The sequence below is a fragment of the Trematomus bernacchii genome, unplaced genomic scaffold, assembly GCF_902827165.1.
Source record: "Trematomus bernacchii unplaced genomic scaffold, fTreBer1.1, whole genome shotgun sequence".
Classification (NCBI taxonomy): domain Eukaryota; kingdom Metazoa; phylum Chordata; class Actinopteri; order Perciformes; family Nototheniidae; genus Trematomus; species Trematomus bernacchii.
The window spans coordinates 7,217,479-7,233,358 of NW_022987547.1; the positions used below are offsets into that span (position 1 = coordinate 7,217,479).

At 41.1% G+C, this 15,880-nt stretch overlaps 2 protein-coding genes across 2 annotated transcripts; both read left to right on the forward strand.

The window, feature by feature from the left end:
* Positions 1 to 2,424: 2,424 nt before the first annotated feature.
* LOC117476255 (apelin receptor B-like) lies at positions 2,425 to 4,477 on the forward strand. The gene has a single exon (XM_034122647.1). It carries the CDS (start codon positions 2,512 to 2,514, stop codon positions 3,580 to 3,582), a length of 1,071 nt encoding a protein of 356 aa, XP_033978538.1. The 5' UTR covers positions 2,425 to 2,511; the 3' UTR covers positions 3,583 to 4,477.
* A 5,320-nt stretch (positions 4,478 to 9,797) lies between these two features.
* nfkbil1 (nuclear factor of kappa light polypeptide gene enhancer in B-cells inhibitor-like 1) lies at positions 9,798 to 14,782 on the forward strand. The gene is made up of 4 exons (XM_034122694.1): positions 9,798 to 10,159; positions 12,602 to 12,714; positions 13,594 to 13,693; positions 13,791 to 14,782. Exons 1-4 carry the CDS (start codon positions 9,886 to 9,888, stop codon positions 14,381 to 14,383), a joined length of 1,080 nt encoding a protein of 359 aa, XP_033978585.1. The 5' UTR covers positions 9,798 to 9,885; the 3' UTR covers positions 14,384 to 14,782.
* The last annotated feature ends 1,098 nt before the right edge of the window (positions 14,783 to 15,880 follow it).

A 15,880-nucleotide genomic window follows, 5' to 3' on the forward strand; every position in this document is an offset into this window, starting at 1 on the left:
GGTTTCTTTTTGAAACTTTCACCACTAGAATGTAATATAAAGTTTTGCAACTTAAAACGATGTTTGGCTGCACTGCATGGCTTTGGGCTGACTACATTGAAATCCTTTTACACCATACAAGTCCCTTAGTATTAGCTTGCCTGTGTATATAGAAAATAGGTCCCAAAATAGTAATACAAATATAAAACGACATTATTAGATCACAGGAGGCTTTTGAGTTTTATAATTTTATTTCATCGTTTTTGTTGATTAATATTTTACATGTGCTTTGCATTGCTTTTATTTTTGTATTGTGTATCCTACTCAATTTAGTTGTTCATTTGGCATTTTCTTAAGTGATACCTAATATAATAATAATACACTTTATTTTTATTGCACCTTTCATGCAAGATGCAGACCAAAGTGCTTTACATAGTAAGACAACATATAGAGTGAGGAGTATAATTGAAAGCAAGTTATAAACAAACAGAAAGAGTTATATCATAAAACCAATAAAACATGAACAGTGTTAACAGTTAAGCCCTGAGCCTGTTTTTCAGGTTTCAGGCTCGAAAAGGACATGCCCAGAACAAATGACTATAACTTCACTTCTAAAAGGGTTAAATTAATAATCTTTTTTCTCAAAGCAAGGTTACACCTGTGGGTTGGATGTAGAAGTGTCAGAATCAATATAGATGTTTCTGTGTCAGAGTAAATTCAGATGGAACATTGTAAAAAAAGGTAAATTCTTACCTCCGCCTAAAAAAAACCCATTACTTATAGTGAAAACCACCCTTGAATGATGGGATGGTAGACTAAAAGCTTTAGGAATCCAAACTACAACATATAATAAGTACCCTGTATCAAGATTGATGCAAAACAAGTGACATTTGACCTCTTTAGAGAGATTTATAAAAATAAAAATAATATGAAATCTCCGTTTTTTACATTAAAAAGCAATGATGGATTATCAGTAATCCTTTCAAAGTGACACAGACACATTGGATTAACCTATGGATTAACCTTCAGCTGCGTTTTTATCATTTTAATGCCATTGAACACAACTTTTCATCAGAATAACAGCTAATTTGAGACGATTTCCCGTGAATGTTCCGTAATTCACGTGTTGTGACGTCTGTGTTTGCTTCCCCTGTCACGAGTTCTAATCGCTCAGTGATGATACTTATACCTATAGAATCTGTGGAATCTCAGCTTTAATGTGATATCTTGTTTTTGCAGTTACGATAAGTAATAAGGGTATTTTTACCTTGAGTTCTGTGGTAAGTGTGTTAGCATTTTTTCGCTCAGGGCTCATTTAGACGCTTCTTGTGAGACTTGTGTTTTGTTTCGGTAAAAATGGTTCATATTGTCAGTTAGCTGAGTTTCTTCCCGTTAAATGGGTATGACACATTAATAGGTTTGTAAATATTAAGAAGCCCTGAGACACAGTTTCGTGAAAAAACACCCCACTGCCCCCTGTACAGGGGGCTCTAGGGCTTAACAGGCTAAATACCACTAAAATAACCCCAAATTAAAAAGATAGTTAATTTACTTTGAAAAATTCCAATCGAGTTTACTGTTCTAAGAATGATGACAATTTTTCTCACACATTATGAAGGAAATTCAAAATATGATCAAATAAATCTCCCCTAAATCATATTCTTGTAAGACATGTTTGGACAGCGCCCATGGGTGACTTAAAAATGGAATTGAAATATAATGTATTACTATAACTAAAGATTCTTAAACATGTTTTTATTAAGCATGTTGTCTTTGTTTTAATACTTTGGAGTATTGCATATTCAAATTAAAGGTTTGAGGTTTAGGCTGTGTTTTTCCAAGCTGCAGTTTATTACATTTAAACATATATATATTTAGTTTTTGGTTCCTACCTGGATAAACATGTTCAGACATGAAAAGATAACAGAGATAGAAATGTAAATAGTGCAGCTCATCAGCAGAGTGCTCCGGTGCCAGAAGGACTCTCAATTGATATTGTAATGGGGTACTTCATGAAACCTGTCATGCCCAGGCTTGCTCATGGGTGCTGTCCAAACATGTCTCATCAAATTTCACAAAAGTAAAACAAACCTCTGCTATAATATCTGTGGGAAGTTAGAGGGCAACAAATATTCAGTTTTATAGTTTAATTGTGTACTTGAGATACAACCCACATTTTATGAATGAAATGTGAGGAATAATCAAAATAAATACTATTATTACCAGAAAAAAATCATTGAAACCCATATTGCATGTATTATAGTGACTCCACTATACATTATGTTGAGTACTAATCAAATGAATGGAAAGAGAAGTGGGTGTGTACATAGAGAAAGAGCAATAGAGGAGGAGGGCTGTGGGAGGGGAGGAGGGGAGGGGAGGGGAGTAAGGGGGCGTCCTGGGAGGGCACAAGTCTGAGGGGGTATTTAAGGGTGGGCAGATTACACATGCAGCAACAGACTTCAGAGTGTTATACTGTGGATCTATCTGCAACAGATTTCCTGTTCTTGAAAAAAGGAATAAGAAGAGAAGATGGATGCAACTGACGGTCCTTATGAGTACTACGACTACGACGAGTCAGAGAACTCCACCATGTGTGACTATTCTGAGTGGTCTCCGTCATACTCGGTCATCCCGGTGCTGTACATGCTTATTTTCATCCTCGGCCTCTCTGGAAACGGGGTGGTGATCTTCACGGTGTGGAGAGCTCAGGGTAAGCGGCGAGCGGCTGACGTCTACATCGGTAACCTGGCCCTGGCTGACCTCACCTTCGTGGTCACCCTGCCTCTGTGGGCCGTCTACACCGCCATGGGCTACCACTGGCCCTTCGGAGTGGCCCTGTGCAAGATCAGCAGCTACGTGGTGCTGCTCAACATGTACGCCAGCGTCTTCTGCCTCACCTGCATGAGCTTCGACCGATACCTGGCCATCGTCCACTCCCTGTCCAGCACTCAGCTGAGAACCCGGGGCCACACCAGAGCCTGCCTCATCGCCATCTGGCTGCTGTCCGGGCTCCTGGCTGCTCCGACTCTGATCTTCCGCACCACCAAGTATGATCCAACCAGCAACCGCACCTCCTGCGCCATGGACTTCAGCCTGGTGATGACCAAAGTGGAGCAGGAGAACCTGTGGATCGCAGGGCTCAGCATCTCCTCCTCAGCTCTGGGCTTTCTTCTGCCTTTCCTGGCCATGATGGTGTGCTACGGCTTCATCGGCTGCACCGTCACCCGGCACTTCAACTCCCTGCGCAAAGAGGACCAGCGCAAGAGGAGGCTGCTGAAGATCATCACCACGCTGGTAGTGGTGTTCGCCGCCTGCTGGATGCCCTTCCACATCGTGAAGAGCGCTGACGCCCTCTCCTACCTGGAGCTGTTTCCCGCCAACTGTGCCTTCCTGCGCTTCCTGCTGCTGGCTCACCCCTACGCCACCTGCCTGGCCTACGTCAACAGCTGCCTCAACCCCTTCCTGTACGCCTTCTTCGACCTGCGCTTCAGATCCCAGTGTCTCTGCCTGCTGAACCTCAAGAAGTCTTTGCATGCGAGCCCGGCCTGCTCCCTGTCCTCTCAGAAGACAGAGGCTCAGTCTCTGGCCACGAAGGTGTGACGACAGCTCAGGGCCCAGAGGCATACTGGGGAAGAGGTGAACAATGCAGAACAATGCAGATAAATCAAAACTGTACAGCACCGGGTGCTTGCTCACAGACAGTCTGCGGGTCAGTTTCGGGGCGTCACGTTTGCTCCTCTCTGACTTTGAAACACTGTGGGGGTTTGCCTGAGAAACGGCAGACAGGTTTGTGGTCCGACCACATTCAAACTTCAGCCTCACTTTCAGGATCAGGGAAGCAAAAACTGAACTATTTAATACAAGGGACCAAGCTGGCTTTTTTGAAAAAGCGGAATGTATTTTGAGAGGACCTAAATGCTCATGTGTTTTCTCCTGTGGACTTTTATGCAAAATACTGAGCTTTTGAACTCTTACATCCTCTCATCGAGTCCCAGTGAAGAAGTGTGTTACTCATGCATTTGTCCCTGCTGTTCTTGTTTTCATTCGTAAGCACTTGAGGTGTGAAATCTACCAGACAACCTTGTAGTAGTATCTGTGTCACCGCCAGCAGTGTTACGTATGTGTGTGCGTGTTTACGTGTGTGTGTGTAGAATGGGTGTGCCAGTCGCTAAGAGGTGTTTGAGTCTGATAAGAGTGTTGTAAGCAGAGACGGTGGTAGTGGTAGGGGGTGGCAGTCAGCCCCAGACAGACAGACAGATGGCAGCTGACAAATGCTTTCAGGCTGGTAGAGGGCCCAATTAAAAGGTGGCTGCTTTGACAGTCTGCTGGTGTGTGTGTATGTGTGTGTGTGTCTGTGAAGGAATGAGTCTGTTCAATGAGCGTCAGCATGACAATGAATTTGTCCCTGCAAATACATGAAAGCATTTTGTGAATACACGTCATTTTGAATTGATTGTTTATGATTTGTAATAAAAACAAAAGTCATTTGAAAAAACCCAAATATCCTCTCAGTCTGGTCTCTCTCCGTCACTTGTGATCGCTTGTTATGTCTCGCTGCTGGAATGTATTTTCTCCCATCCAGTGAATGTGCTTCTTCCTGTTAGTGCATTGCTTTCAGGAGGCAGTCTCCGTCCCATTGTGTTTCGCAGGGCCGAAATCAAAGCATTTGTCAGCAGGAAATGCAAGTTTGACTTCTGTTTCCCTCTTTCCGCACGCCTGTTTCTCCTCCTCTTTACAACTCGCTCACACAAACAATTATTGAGCACAAAAGATTCTAAATTGGATCAACCAGAGGACATGTAGCTTTTTCCCAGCAAAGTTTAAAGTCTCAAGGGTTAATTACCATAACTTTAGACTCTTTATTCTGTACCAATGCATCCAAAAATACTTCTAAATGAGATCCTGGGTCGTTAGTGTATCACGATTGAGAATAGTTCAATGAATTGTTGTTCCTTTTCAACAGGTTGCTGAGCTTTACATTAGAACTTAACGATATTGACTGTAAAGAGCTTTTTACAGGATGTAATCAGCAACAGCAGGGAGACAGAGGGATTGGACTAATCCATGGGTGCTGATTTGTAATGAGACTATCTGTCCCTGAAACCCGTGACAGAGATTGGCTTAGTCTAAATTAAATTACCTACAATTAAAGTTTGCTACAGTGTGCCTTTATGGTAAGTAGAGGTTTAGAAAATGTGACAAAAGCTGAACGTTCATTGAAAAAGTACATTTTAATTTAGTTTAATAAAGGTGAAATGGGAAAATGTCATTGTCAGAGGGAAAATAAATCCAACAGCTGCAGTGACATTCACTCTGTCTCTTTCATCGCTGTCTCAGCTCTATAATCTCATCTGAGCCAAGACACAAAGACATTCAAAGATGTGTGAAATATGTCTCGAAATTGGGTCTAGAATTTGTATGTTTAGAAGTGGGGAAAAACTAGATACACCGATACACTCATAGAACAATAACAACAGTCCAATATAAAGTGTATTAGTGGCACAATCCATGCACTCCAGTGTCTGCACAGCAACATGTTTTATTAGTGAAACAGCATACAGTGCATTTTTTTAGTCGATGTCTTGTCACATTACCCTCCATACATCAGCTTCAAAGTGAAAGCCCGCTGTGAAAGATAATCTGGATAGATTCATGTCATGGGTTTTCAAGTTTTATGAAGCTAATGTGATCATGTTACCGAGATTTCATGGCAGGAACTTTGCCAAAGCTTGAAAACTAACTTGTATACGTAATAAAATAAAAGGGATTTATGACCTTTGATCCTAAATAGGTTTGTCTGAGATGATGTTCAGAAATGATAACACAAATGTTTTCATTCCTCTGTAATAACAGAGTGTGAAAATGTAATGTGTCTACGGGGAGCATGCTGCCTCGGGGAATCCTGAGGATATAAACACTCTTCCTTCTGCCTCAATAAGAAATGACTAATTCTTTCTTAAAACAGACATTGACAAGCATACTTGCATTTAACCTGTAAAGCATTAAAAAACATATAAAACATCATATGTTTTTCATATTGATTATGTGTCTGAGATATTGTGCTCTGCATCTGTAAGGTATCAACAGTTAGTTCTGAATCTGCAGAGACAAGCACCGATGTTTCACTGAAAACCCCCTAAGAAAATGTATCAAAGCTCCATAAAATGTCAAAAGATAACAAACTCCAACCACTAATTATATCTATAATAGTTTCTTGTTGACAGCACAGTTAATACCTGTCAAAACGGTCTTCTCAAGCGCTTCTTTGAATATAAATCTGCCTAACTCAACAATTAATGATAATGCCATACTAAATGTGTAACACACTTTGAATTAGGTCATTTTTAGTGTTCTAAAATCTCAGTTTTCATGAGAAATATTTGGAGTTTCAAATGAAACTGTGACTGAAGTAATTTATTCTTCAGCTTTCTACTCAACCACTCTGAGGGAAATTGTGATTTTCATTCCACATGGCATGCACTGTGTATGTGGCCAGATTTGGCATGTTGCTATGATTTTAGATTGCACATTGACACACTTTAAGCTTGAAACTAAATGCATATGTAATGGTAATGCACAATCTAACACTCACTATAGTCCTTTTTCTGTGTGAGTAAGCTGTGCAAACTGTATTATTTGGTCAGAATCTTGTTTATTGTCAAATCCGTTCTCACATACAATGCCTTCGTGTTTTGGTGGATAACAATTCAAATAGTAAGAGAAAATCGAAATAAAGCAAACCCTGCAAAATAGAAAAATGTACAGTAAAAATCTGTGAGTTTCAAAAGCTGTACTGGGTTTGTAAGAAGAGGGTGGAATATGAAAAATATAGACTAAAGAATGTGCAAAACATTAAAAGTATAAGGAATAAAGAATATATGCAATGTAATGATATCATTAACCATAATTCATTATGTAACACATTGAGTCAGATCCAACTAGGGGAATTTATGCAATATGCGTGCTGATAGTTATTTTGGTCTTGTTTTCTTGAACTGACCCTTTAAGTCTGGACAGAGATGTATGGAAAAGCCCTATCGGTCTTTGGAGGTGATCTATCATCACAGCACAATGCAGACTGTAAAGAAGCCAAACCCAAATTCATCCCCAGACTGGACACTGTTTGTTTACAGTGTAACGCATATCAATAGAAACCGCAGGCGAAGCTTGAAGGCCGAGTTTCTATAGGAGTGCCCACCTTATCTCATTCATTGTCTGTCAATGGAAAATCAGATAGCCTTTGTCTTGTTTTAAATCAGGCTTGCAGCCCTGCCTCCTGTGTGTAACAGCACATAAATCAGAACCCAATAAACAGGCAGAAAATAGACACAGGAAGTGTGCACACATTTCATCTCCGTTCTAACAATGGAGGCTGCGCAGCACGGCCATCAGACCGGACCTTGAGCCTGGTCAAGCATAGTGTGATAGGATGAGGTGTTGACCCCTGGAGCGTCTTGAAGGACCCTCAGCTTCCTGCCGCCCTCTCTCGCAGCGCTCCTCCCGGCATCGTCCCAGGAGGACGACAGACCACACGGACAGGATAGGACTCCGCAGGCCAGGAAGGAAAGGAAAAGTATGGGGATATCCTGTCTTTCAGAGGCTTCTCCCTGCGTTTAGGGCCCTCTGCGAGATAGATAGAGACGCCTGCTCCTCCTGAGGTCTTGCAGGACATGGAGGCTCACTTCTGTGCGACAAAGGGGAGCAATAAGGAATGTTTGACAAATAACACCAGAGCTTGAAGCAGACATAGTGGCAAACAGGTGACTCGTCAGATGTCTCTTTTTCTCTCCTCACTCTCTCTCCTGAGATGGCAAACATTTCAAAGGCGTTCACACAAGACGGCCATCGTTAGTGGAGACACGTCGTTTCCGACAGCAGAAAGGAGCGGAAGTGCCCAAGCTTTTAGGGTGACTCCGGATCTTGGGTTTTGTGAGTCTCGGAGAAGATCATCCTCTTCACAGAGCACAGAGTGTCCCTTCATTCCCTCCTCTATCCTCTCCATTGTGCATCCTTCCCTCCCTCGAGCCTAAATGGATGCCCTGTCATCTGGAGCAGGAGCGAGCCAGTTCAGAAGCTCAGCTGCACTCACTTAAGCATCACAGGTAGATAGCTGCACAGAGGAGCACACATGCAAGAGATTACGCAAGAACACGACCATGGGAGGCTGTGTGGCGCATGATGCATTGATTTAGACAATCACTGTAGCGAAGAGCGTAGCGTTAAAGTGTAATCTTAAAGTGATCATTTAGGGTTGAGCAGACTTTCTAGAAACTGTAAATGATGCAAATGTGGGATGTTTGGTGCAGCAATTTCCCTGAATTCAAGACAATAAAGTAATTGCTCTGTTATTGCAGCCACATCTTAAACAACAACCTGCAGCCACACACAGACTCTATCTGTGTGTCTGTGTCTTTTAATCACATCATGTTGATGTGTTGATGGTTGTGGATTCTGAAATGTGTAACCTCAATTTCCCCTCTAGACACGTTGTCAGACATTAAGACAAACGAATGTCATGTAATCTCTACTTTGAATACATTCAAGTTGAGCTTTAAAATAAAGACCCTTTATGAATATTTTAACTCTGTTCTATAGTACAGGACATTTTTACATGTTTGATTACAGACAGCTGTCATTCACTACACCCCCACAAAGTGTCACAACAACACATGTAATTGTTAAAAAAAGAAATGTAATGACATTACATGTTACTTGTTAGACGCTTTTATCCAAAGTGACTTACATACTCAATACTGTGGGCAATCCCCACAGGAGCAATTTGGTGTGAAGTGTCTTGCCCAGGGACACAACAACATGCTGACTGCAGTAGGGTTTGAACCTGTGCTCCCTTGATCTGAACACCAACGCTCTATCCACTGCGCCACACGCCTCCTGACCCAACACGTTTTTGAAATGTACAAGATTAACTGTGAGTAACTGGAATGCATTTTTGGAGAAGAAAATAAAAAGTAGAAGTGAACCATTTTAACCCCTGATGTATAAACCCACACACAGAAGCACACAGACGACTCTTTGCATGACATCCTCCTGACAGGTGGCATGTTGAAAGGAGGCCCAGAAACCCAGAGACAGGCTTATGAATACTGAGTAAGCTATGTACAACCCTTTGCAAACCTTTAAGCACGATTGCTACACTGTTTCAATATATTGTTGTGGTTTTATATAGTGTCAATACTTGTGATTTGTTGAACCTTTGTTCAGCTTTTTGTCCTAATTTTTAGCTTAATTTAACTTAATTTATTTGCCTCATTTTTATTTCTGTTTATGTAGTCTTAATTGAAATCAACAGACGCAGGGTAAAATACCTTAAATTAGTACAAATAGCCAATAAATCTGATTCTGGCTGATGTCAACAGAGTCCTGAAATAATGAAGAACGCCACTCACAAAATACATACTGTGAATGGTGGCTTTGTTTTGACCAGCTTTAAGAGACGGAAAGAGTATTTTAGGGCATAATGTTCAGGTACAGTGGCCTGATAAGTCAATAAACACAGGTTATTCAATTTAAAAATAAAATATACAATATACTCAACATACTAGCCTATTTTGAATTGTGTTATTAGCTCGAAGAGAAAAGGTTATACAGTTAAGTCTGTTGTGTTTTTAAATGTGTGTTTAATATGATCGGCTTATGCTTTTAGAAAACGTATGTATACAAGTAATTACGAAAAATAATTCCTGATTTAGAAAGATAGTAAATGCTGACACCTAGTGACAAAAACAGAACCATTCTGTCCCCGGAACCTAAGTGTCCCAGCTGAGGCGATCTTCGGAGTTATTTATGAGAAGGACCCCACTAGCCAATGCTAAGCGATGCTAGGCCTTCAGAAGCTAACACGTCTAATTAAACTCCTTTATTTCAGTCTGCTCTGAAGTACTCATGTTATCTCGCAAGCAGAAACGCGTGTGGAGATACGTGGAGGAGGGCAGCGTGCTGAAGCTGAAGTCGTACCTCCGGAGGCACCGGGACCTGGATGTGAACTTCTCCCACGGCCGGAGGGAGAGGAGCCCGCTGCATCTCGCCTGCTGCCTGGGAGACGACGCTGCGCTGCGGCTGCTGCTCAGACACGGAGCCGATGTCCTCCAGAAGAACCGCAAAGGAGACACGGTGTTACACGTAGCTGTCAACAAGGCTCTGAAAAACAACAATACAGGTGAGGGAGACTCGGTGAAGAAGCTGTGATTGACTTATATCATATATTTATAACTGTATCTGTTTACCTCTACATATAGCCTACCTTTACTACGTTCTGTTAACATACATCTATTATTTCTTATTGTTGGATGTAACCAAATTCATTTTTGTTATTTTTATTAATACTGTTACTACATGGTGTTACTTCTTCTTCTTATTTTCTTTTAATTATCTCTGTGTATGAGGCTGTAGCTTCACCCCAAATTGCTCCTGTGGCAATTTCCCACAATATTGAGTGTAGGCCTATGTAAGTAACTTTGGGTAAAAGTGTCTAACAAGTGACATGTAATGTAATGTAATGTAATGTGTACTATCTGTGTTTCTCTCTTGTTCTTTTACTGCTATAACACCTGCATTTCTATACAGTGATCAATAAAGGTATATCTTATCTTATTTACTTGAGAAAAGAAGATCCAATGTACTTAAGTAACATTTAGAGGTGAGCCTATTTGAACTTAACTACATTTATTTCACAGCTTTAGTTACTAGTTTATTTGCAGATGTAGTGTATTAAACATCTATATTATGATGTGTGTGTATATATATAGCTTAAGCTACACTGCAGTCTGTAAAGTAATAATAGTACTAATGAATTTTATTTATATAGGCACCTTTCAAGGCTCTCAAGGTCGCCGTACAAGATACAAAAACAAAACACCAGCAGAAAATCAAGACAATATAATCAATAAGAACAGAGGATTCTGAGGTGTCATGAGTAGTGATCAGGGTGGATATGCCAGTGTGAAGAGATATCTTTTTAGACGTGATTTGAAAATCGAGAGAGTCAATATTCCGGATGTCCAGTGGGGAGGGAGTTCCAGAGGCGGGGTGCAGAGCGGCTGAAGGCTCTGGACCCCATGGTGGTTAAGCAGAAGGGTGGTGCAGTGAGGTGGATGGAAGCAGAAGACCTAAGAGTGCAGGAGGGTGTGTTGATGTGCAGGAGGTCGGAGAGGTACAGAGGAGTGAGGTTGTGGATAGCCTAATGCCCTAGCCACACAGAGACGAAACGGGTCGTATCCGCTACACTTCTCTATCATATAGACGGTTCGGCCACACGAGGCCGACAGGGAAACGCAGATAACGATAGCGGCTCCCAAGGTGGGTAGATCTGCCGACGCAACGCTCTGGAGGGCCAAACGGCTCCGTGATTACGCCCTCTATACGATCATTTCCTGATAACGAAAATACTGACAGGCTGTCAGGAGAGGGGGAGGAAAAGAGAGACTCTGTATATTATTCTCATATGATTTATATAGAGTCGTTATTCATTTGTTTTAAAGCTCAATAAATAACAAAGAAGTCCTCTGACCGGCACTTTTATAATTTTGTCCGGAAGATTTAAACTTTAACAGACATGTTGACCGGCGAAAAAAATTCTAACGGAAACTCTGCCGCACGGTTCCCTCGTCCCTTGGAAGAGGCGGAGAGGTGGGTGTTTTTCATCTGCTGGTGGACTACCGGAGAGATTTACAGCAGGAGCACACGCTTGCCTCGGGGAGGGAGAAAAAGAGCCAGAGCCCTGGCCCCTGCCTCTCTCCCCACCTCTGCTGCTAAATCCACCGTGGAGAATAAACAGAAGGGCAACCATGGCAACCATGCATGCTCGTGAAGTCTTCTTCGCTGCTTTTGGTGTATTTTGTGGCGGAAGTACAGCGCCACTTACTATCCAGCGGGTCGAGCGGTCTCGTGTGGACGGACACGTTTCTGGTGCCGATTGTGTGTGGACGGAAGACTTTTTTTATATCAAATTCGGTTCGTTTTAGTTACCGTCTCCGTGTGGCTACGGTCTTAAAGGTGAGGAGCGGTCTCTTAAAATCGTTACGGTATTTGACAGGCAGCCGGTGAAGTTGCTGAAGAACAGGAGTGATGTGGTTAATGGAGGGGATTCTGGTGATGATGTGGCAACAGAGTTTTGGACCAGTTGAAGGTTGTAGATGGACTTGAGAGGGAGACCAAAGAGAAGAGAATTGCTGTAGTCGATGCGTGGAGGACGGGCGGAGGAGGTTAATGTTACGTATAATAAACAGACCGAATGACATTACTGATGTGAGTTTTTAAGGAAAGTCTGCTGTCGAGCATGACAGCCAGACTCTTAACCTGAGGGGAGGGTGAGACTGAGGAGTTGTCGATGGAAATGGAGAAACTGTCAGGTTTGGTGAGGGTGGATTTGGTTCCAATGAGGAGAACCTCAGATTTATCACTGTTAAGTTTGAGGAAGTTGTAGGAGAACCAGGATTTGATTTCCTGTGTGATTTTCATTTTTTTATTTGTTTTTATTAACATAATATATTATGCATTGTTGGAGCCTAACATTCTGAAACTAGGGCTTTAATGTAATTCTTGTGTATATGATGATTAAGAATGTCAACCTAAATATCTTACATTTTATTTTTCCCTGCAGCGTATAATGACCTAGTAGAGCCTCTCCAAAACAGTTGTCCAGAAGCTTTGGATACTCCCAACAATGCTGGAGTCACACCTCAAGACCTGCTGGACTGGAGGAAACAAACAAAGGTAAATTAGACATTTAGAACCATTTTATGGTGCTGTGTTTTGATAGTTGCTATTAAAAGTTGTCACAGTGCCAGATTTTTAAATAGCTTGTTTTTCCTGATCAAAATCCCAAAATGCAAAGGTATCTTTATTGATACTTTCTATAACGCTCATGTGATTAATCTATTTTGGTTAGCAATGTATTAAGTAGGGCTGTGCAATTAATCATATTTTAATCGCAATTACGATTTTGGCCTGCCACAATTACGAAAACAACATAATCGAAAAAAACGATTATTTTGCTTTGCTAGGTTGTGACAGTGCACTGCAACATATTTGATCAAATGTATTTGTATTTATCATATTTATATATGTTTAGTAGCTTGATGAAGTGCGCTCCAAAATATTTGTTGATCTTGTTTATTGGTATTTATTATTTTGATATTATTTATTTAAATGTAGATATAAATGTATAATTTATTTTATTTATTTTTGTATTGGTTTTTCAGTTGAATTATACGTTCAGGGAAATCAACAGTTAAAAAGATACTGTTCAAATTATTATTTGTATTTAAAAGTTCAATAAATAGATGTTTTCAAAGTCAATGAATAATCGTATTTAATAATCGTGATATCAATTATTGACCAAAATAATCGTGATTATGATGTTTGCTATAATCGCAAAGCCCTAGTATTCAGACATAATTTTCCCATGACAATTCAGTTTATTTGACAAAGATATATTCTCTCTGTGTTTATTTTCATAATATACACCAATGTATGTAATTGGTAATAAAGACAATTCAATTAAACTGTATTAAATGTGTTATCCGATGTCTAAAGAGCACAATGTTTGTTAGTTAAGGATCATTTTGACATATATTACCTTATATTCTTCAGGCTGCTGAAAACATGAGTCGTCCATCTGAAAAAGACCCGCAGAAGGAGTGGATCGAAAAGCTGTTTGGGGAATGCGTGGATGAGTTCCATGAAACCTTTGGTGTGTATGATTCACACACATTCATGTCTTTCTTTAAGGCTGGATTTGATTCTAGCAGTTTTTACTTGATAATAACACAGCTGTTCTTGATTCACAGCTGATGATTATCTTCCTGTCGATGATGATGAGGAAGACTTTGGGGACTGGGCTGACCGTATTAGAAGAGATTATTATGATAAGAAGATCGCTGAAACTCAGAGACTGGCAGCTTCGTCTTCTGGGTGGAAAAAGAAAAAGAAGAGTGATCAACAGAGAGAGCAGGAGGCGCAGAGCCACAAGGAGCTGCACGAGAAGCTGCAGAGGGAACACGAAGAGTACCTGGCACGAGCCAAACGTAAAGAGGAAGAGACTAAACTGGGTAAAAAGCGCACGTACGATGAAAAGTGCGCGGCTACTTTTGATGGTGGCTCTTCATCTAAAGACACAAAGCTGAGCTACAGCGACATCCCCTGGCCGGCTCCACGAGGCACCGTGCAGGATATGCTGGATGTGATGCTGCACGGCGTGGACAGGAACGACGTGCCGGTGTTCCGTAAAATGCTCCTGAAGCAGCAAGTGCTGTGGCATCCTGACAAGTTTGCTCAGCGCTGTGAAGCTCGTTTAGAGGAGAAGGACAAACAGCGGATCCTGGATACAGTCACAGCGCTCTCGCAGGAGCTCAACAGTCTGGCACAGAGCCTCAAGTCTTAAAATGTTAGCTTTATATATAATAAGCGTATTTTCTGGACAATAGAACTGTTGCATTAAAGGGTTTTCATTCCCTTCCCCTAGCGTTGTGTTGTGGTATTATTTGTTGTTGGCACTGCTGTTGCAAAGACCACCAGATCACTTTCCATTTTTCTCACCGACTCAACTTTCCCCGTCGGGTTGATGTTAACACTTTTGTAGCTGATTTCATATGAAGCCAAATGCCGGAACAGACCCAAGTTTCACCATTAGGTGTTGCCTTTGACACAGAAGCTCCCACATGACTTCTTATTTGGCATTGTGGTTGCCTCGTCTGTTCTGATGCGATGGTTCGAGATTGATTTAAATCACATTGTCATATTTCTCATTACTAATGCAATACAAGTTAGATTTTCTTCTGAACCACTGACCTTTATGCAAATGATTATGTGATGATGCCGAATATGCAAATAGGTGTCCGACTTTAGCCTCTTTCTATGAAAAGAGTTGGGGACACTGCACAGGACACACTGCGACCGGACCCAGCAGCAAAGAGGAAGCAAACTCTAAACTCAGATGGTGTTATTTTTCTATAGCTGTTTCATTGTGCTAACATCAATTACTTCATAAGGTTTGGCAAAGCACAAGCGTGTGTATTACTCCTTTAATGTCAAAGAATCAAAACATTCCTAAAACAATGTTTTGGTCATCAGACATTGATCTGGTGAACTTCATACAGATATACAGCGCCATGATGTGAATGTAAATGTGGCCCGGGGGAAAAACACAAATCGGCGGGAGCTTGTTAGCATTTATGCAAATGAAAGATAATAATTCAGGAGGCTTCAGGTTTTACACACCTGTTCAGTACAATCCCAGACTGACCAGGGAGCAGTTGAGGGCTAAGGGCCTTGCTCAAACTAATGGTGGGAAAAATGCTCTGATCTTGCCAGCCTGGAGATCGAACTGGCAACCTTCAGGTTCCAAGATTTCCCCTTGCACCTTTAGCTGACTAAACACAGCTGTGAACCCCCTGGATTAAATCATCTGAGATGCTGAGATAACATCCCATTGTTAAATTCCTGATTTCAATTAAATAAAATGAACCACATCCAGATTTCTCTAATCCCAAGTAACATTTGTGTTGAGTCATGGTGGTTTATAGTAGCTATGTAACGGCATGTAGCCAGAGTCTCATCAATAATAATATAATTTAATAACTTTTTATTCATTACATCGTAAGATTTGTTTTATTGACACCAAAATAAACAAATAATAAAACACCATAACGGATTTCAAACACAAAGAAGTGCAGATGGTCGGCCCTCTTTCAGTGGCGGAACAGAATAAGAAGATGCGGTGGTTGCCAGGTTTGCGAGATAACCCCCCTTTTAAAAACGCTCCATTTCGAGACAAAGGGATTAACTAAATTGTTTAAAATAAATATGAAAATAGACCTTTATTTATAACTATTCAAAATGGAAGATATAATGGCAAAAGTGCTAGCTATTAATTTCCAAT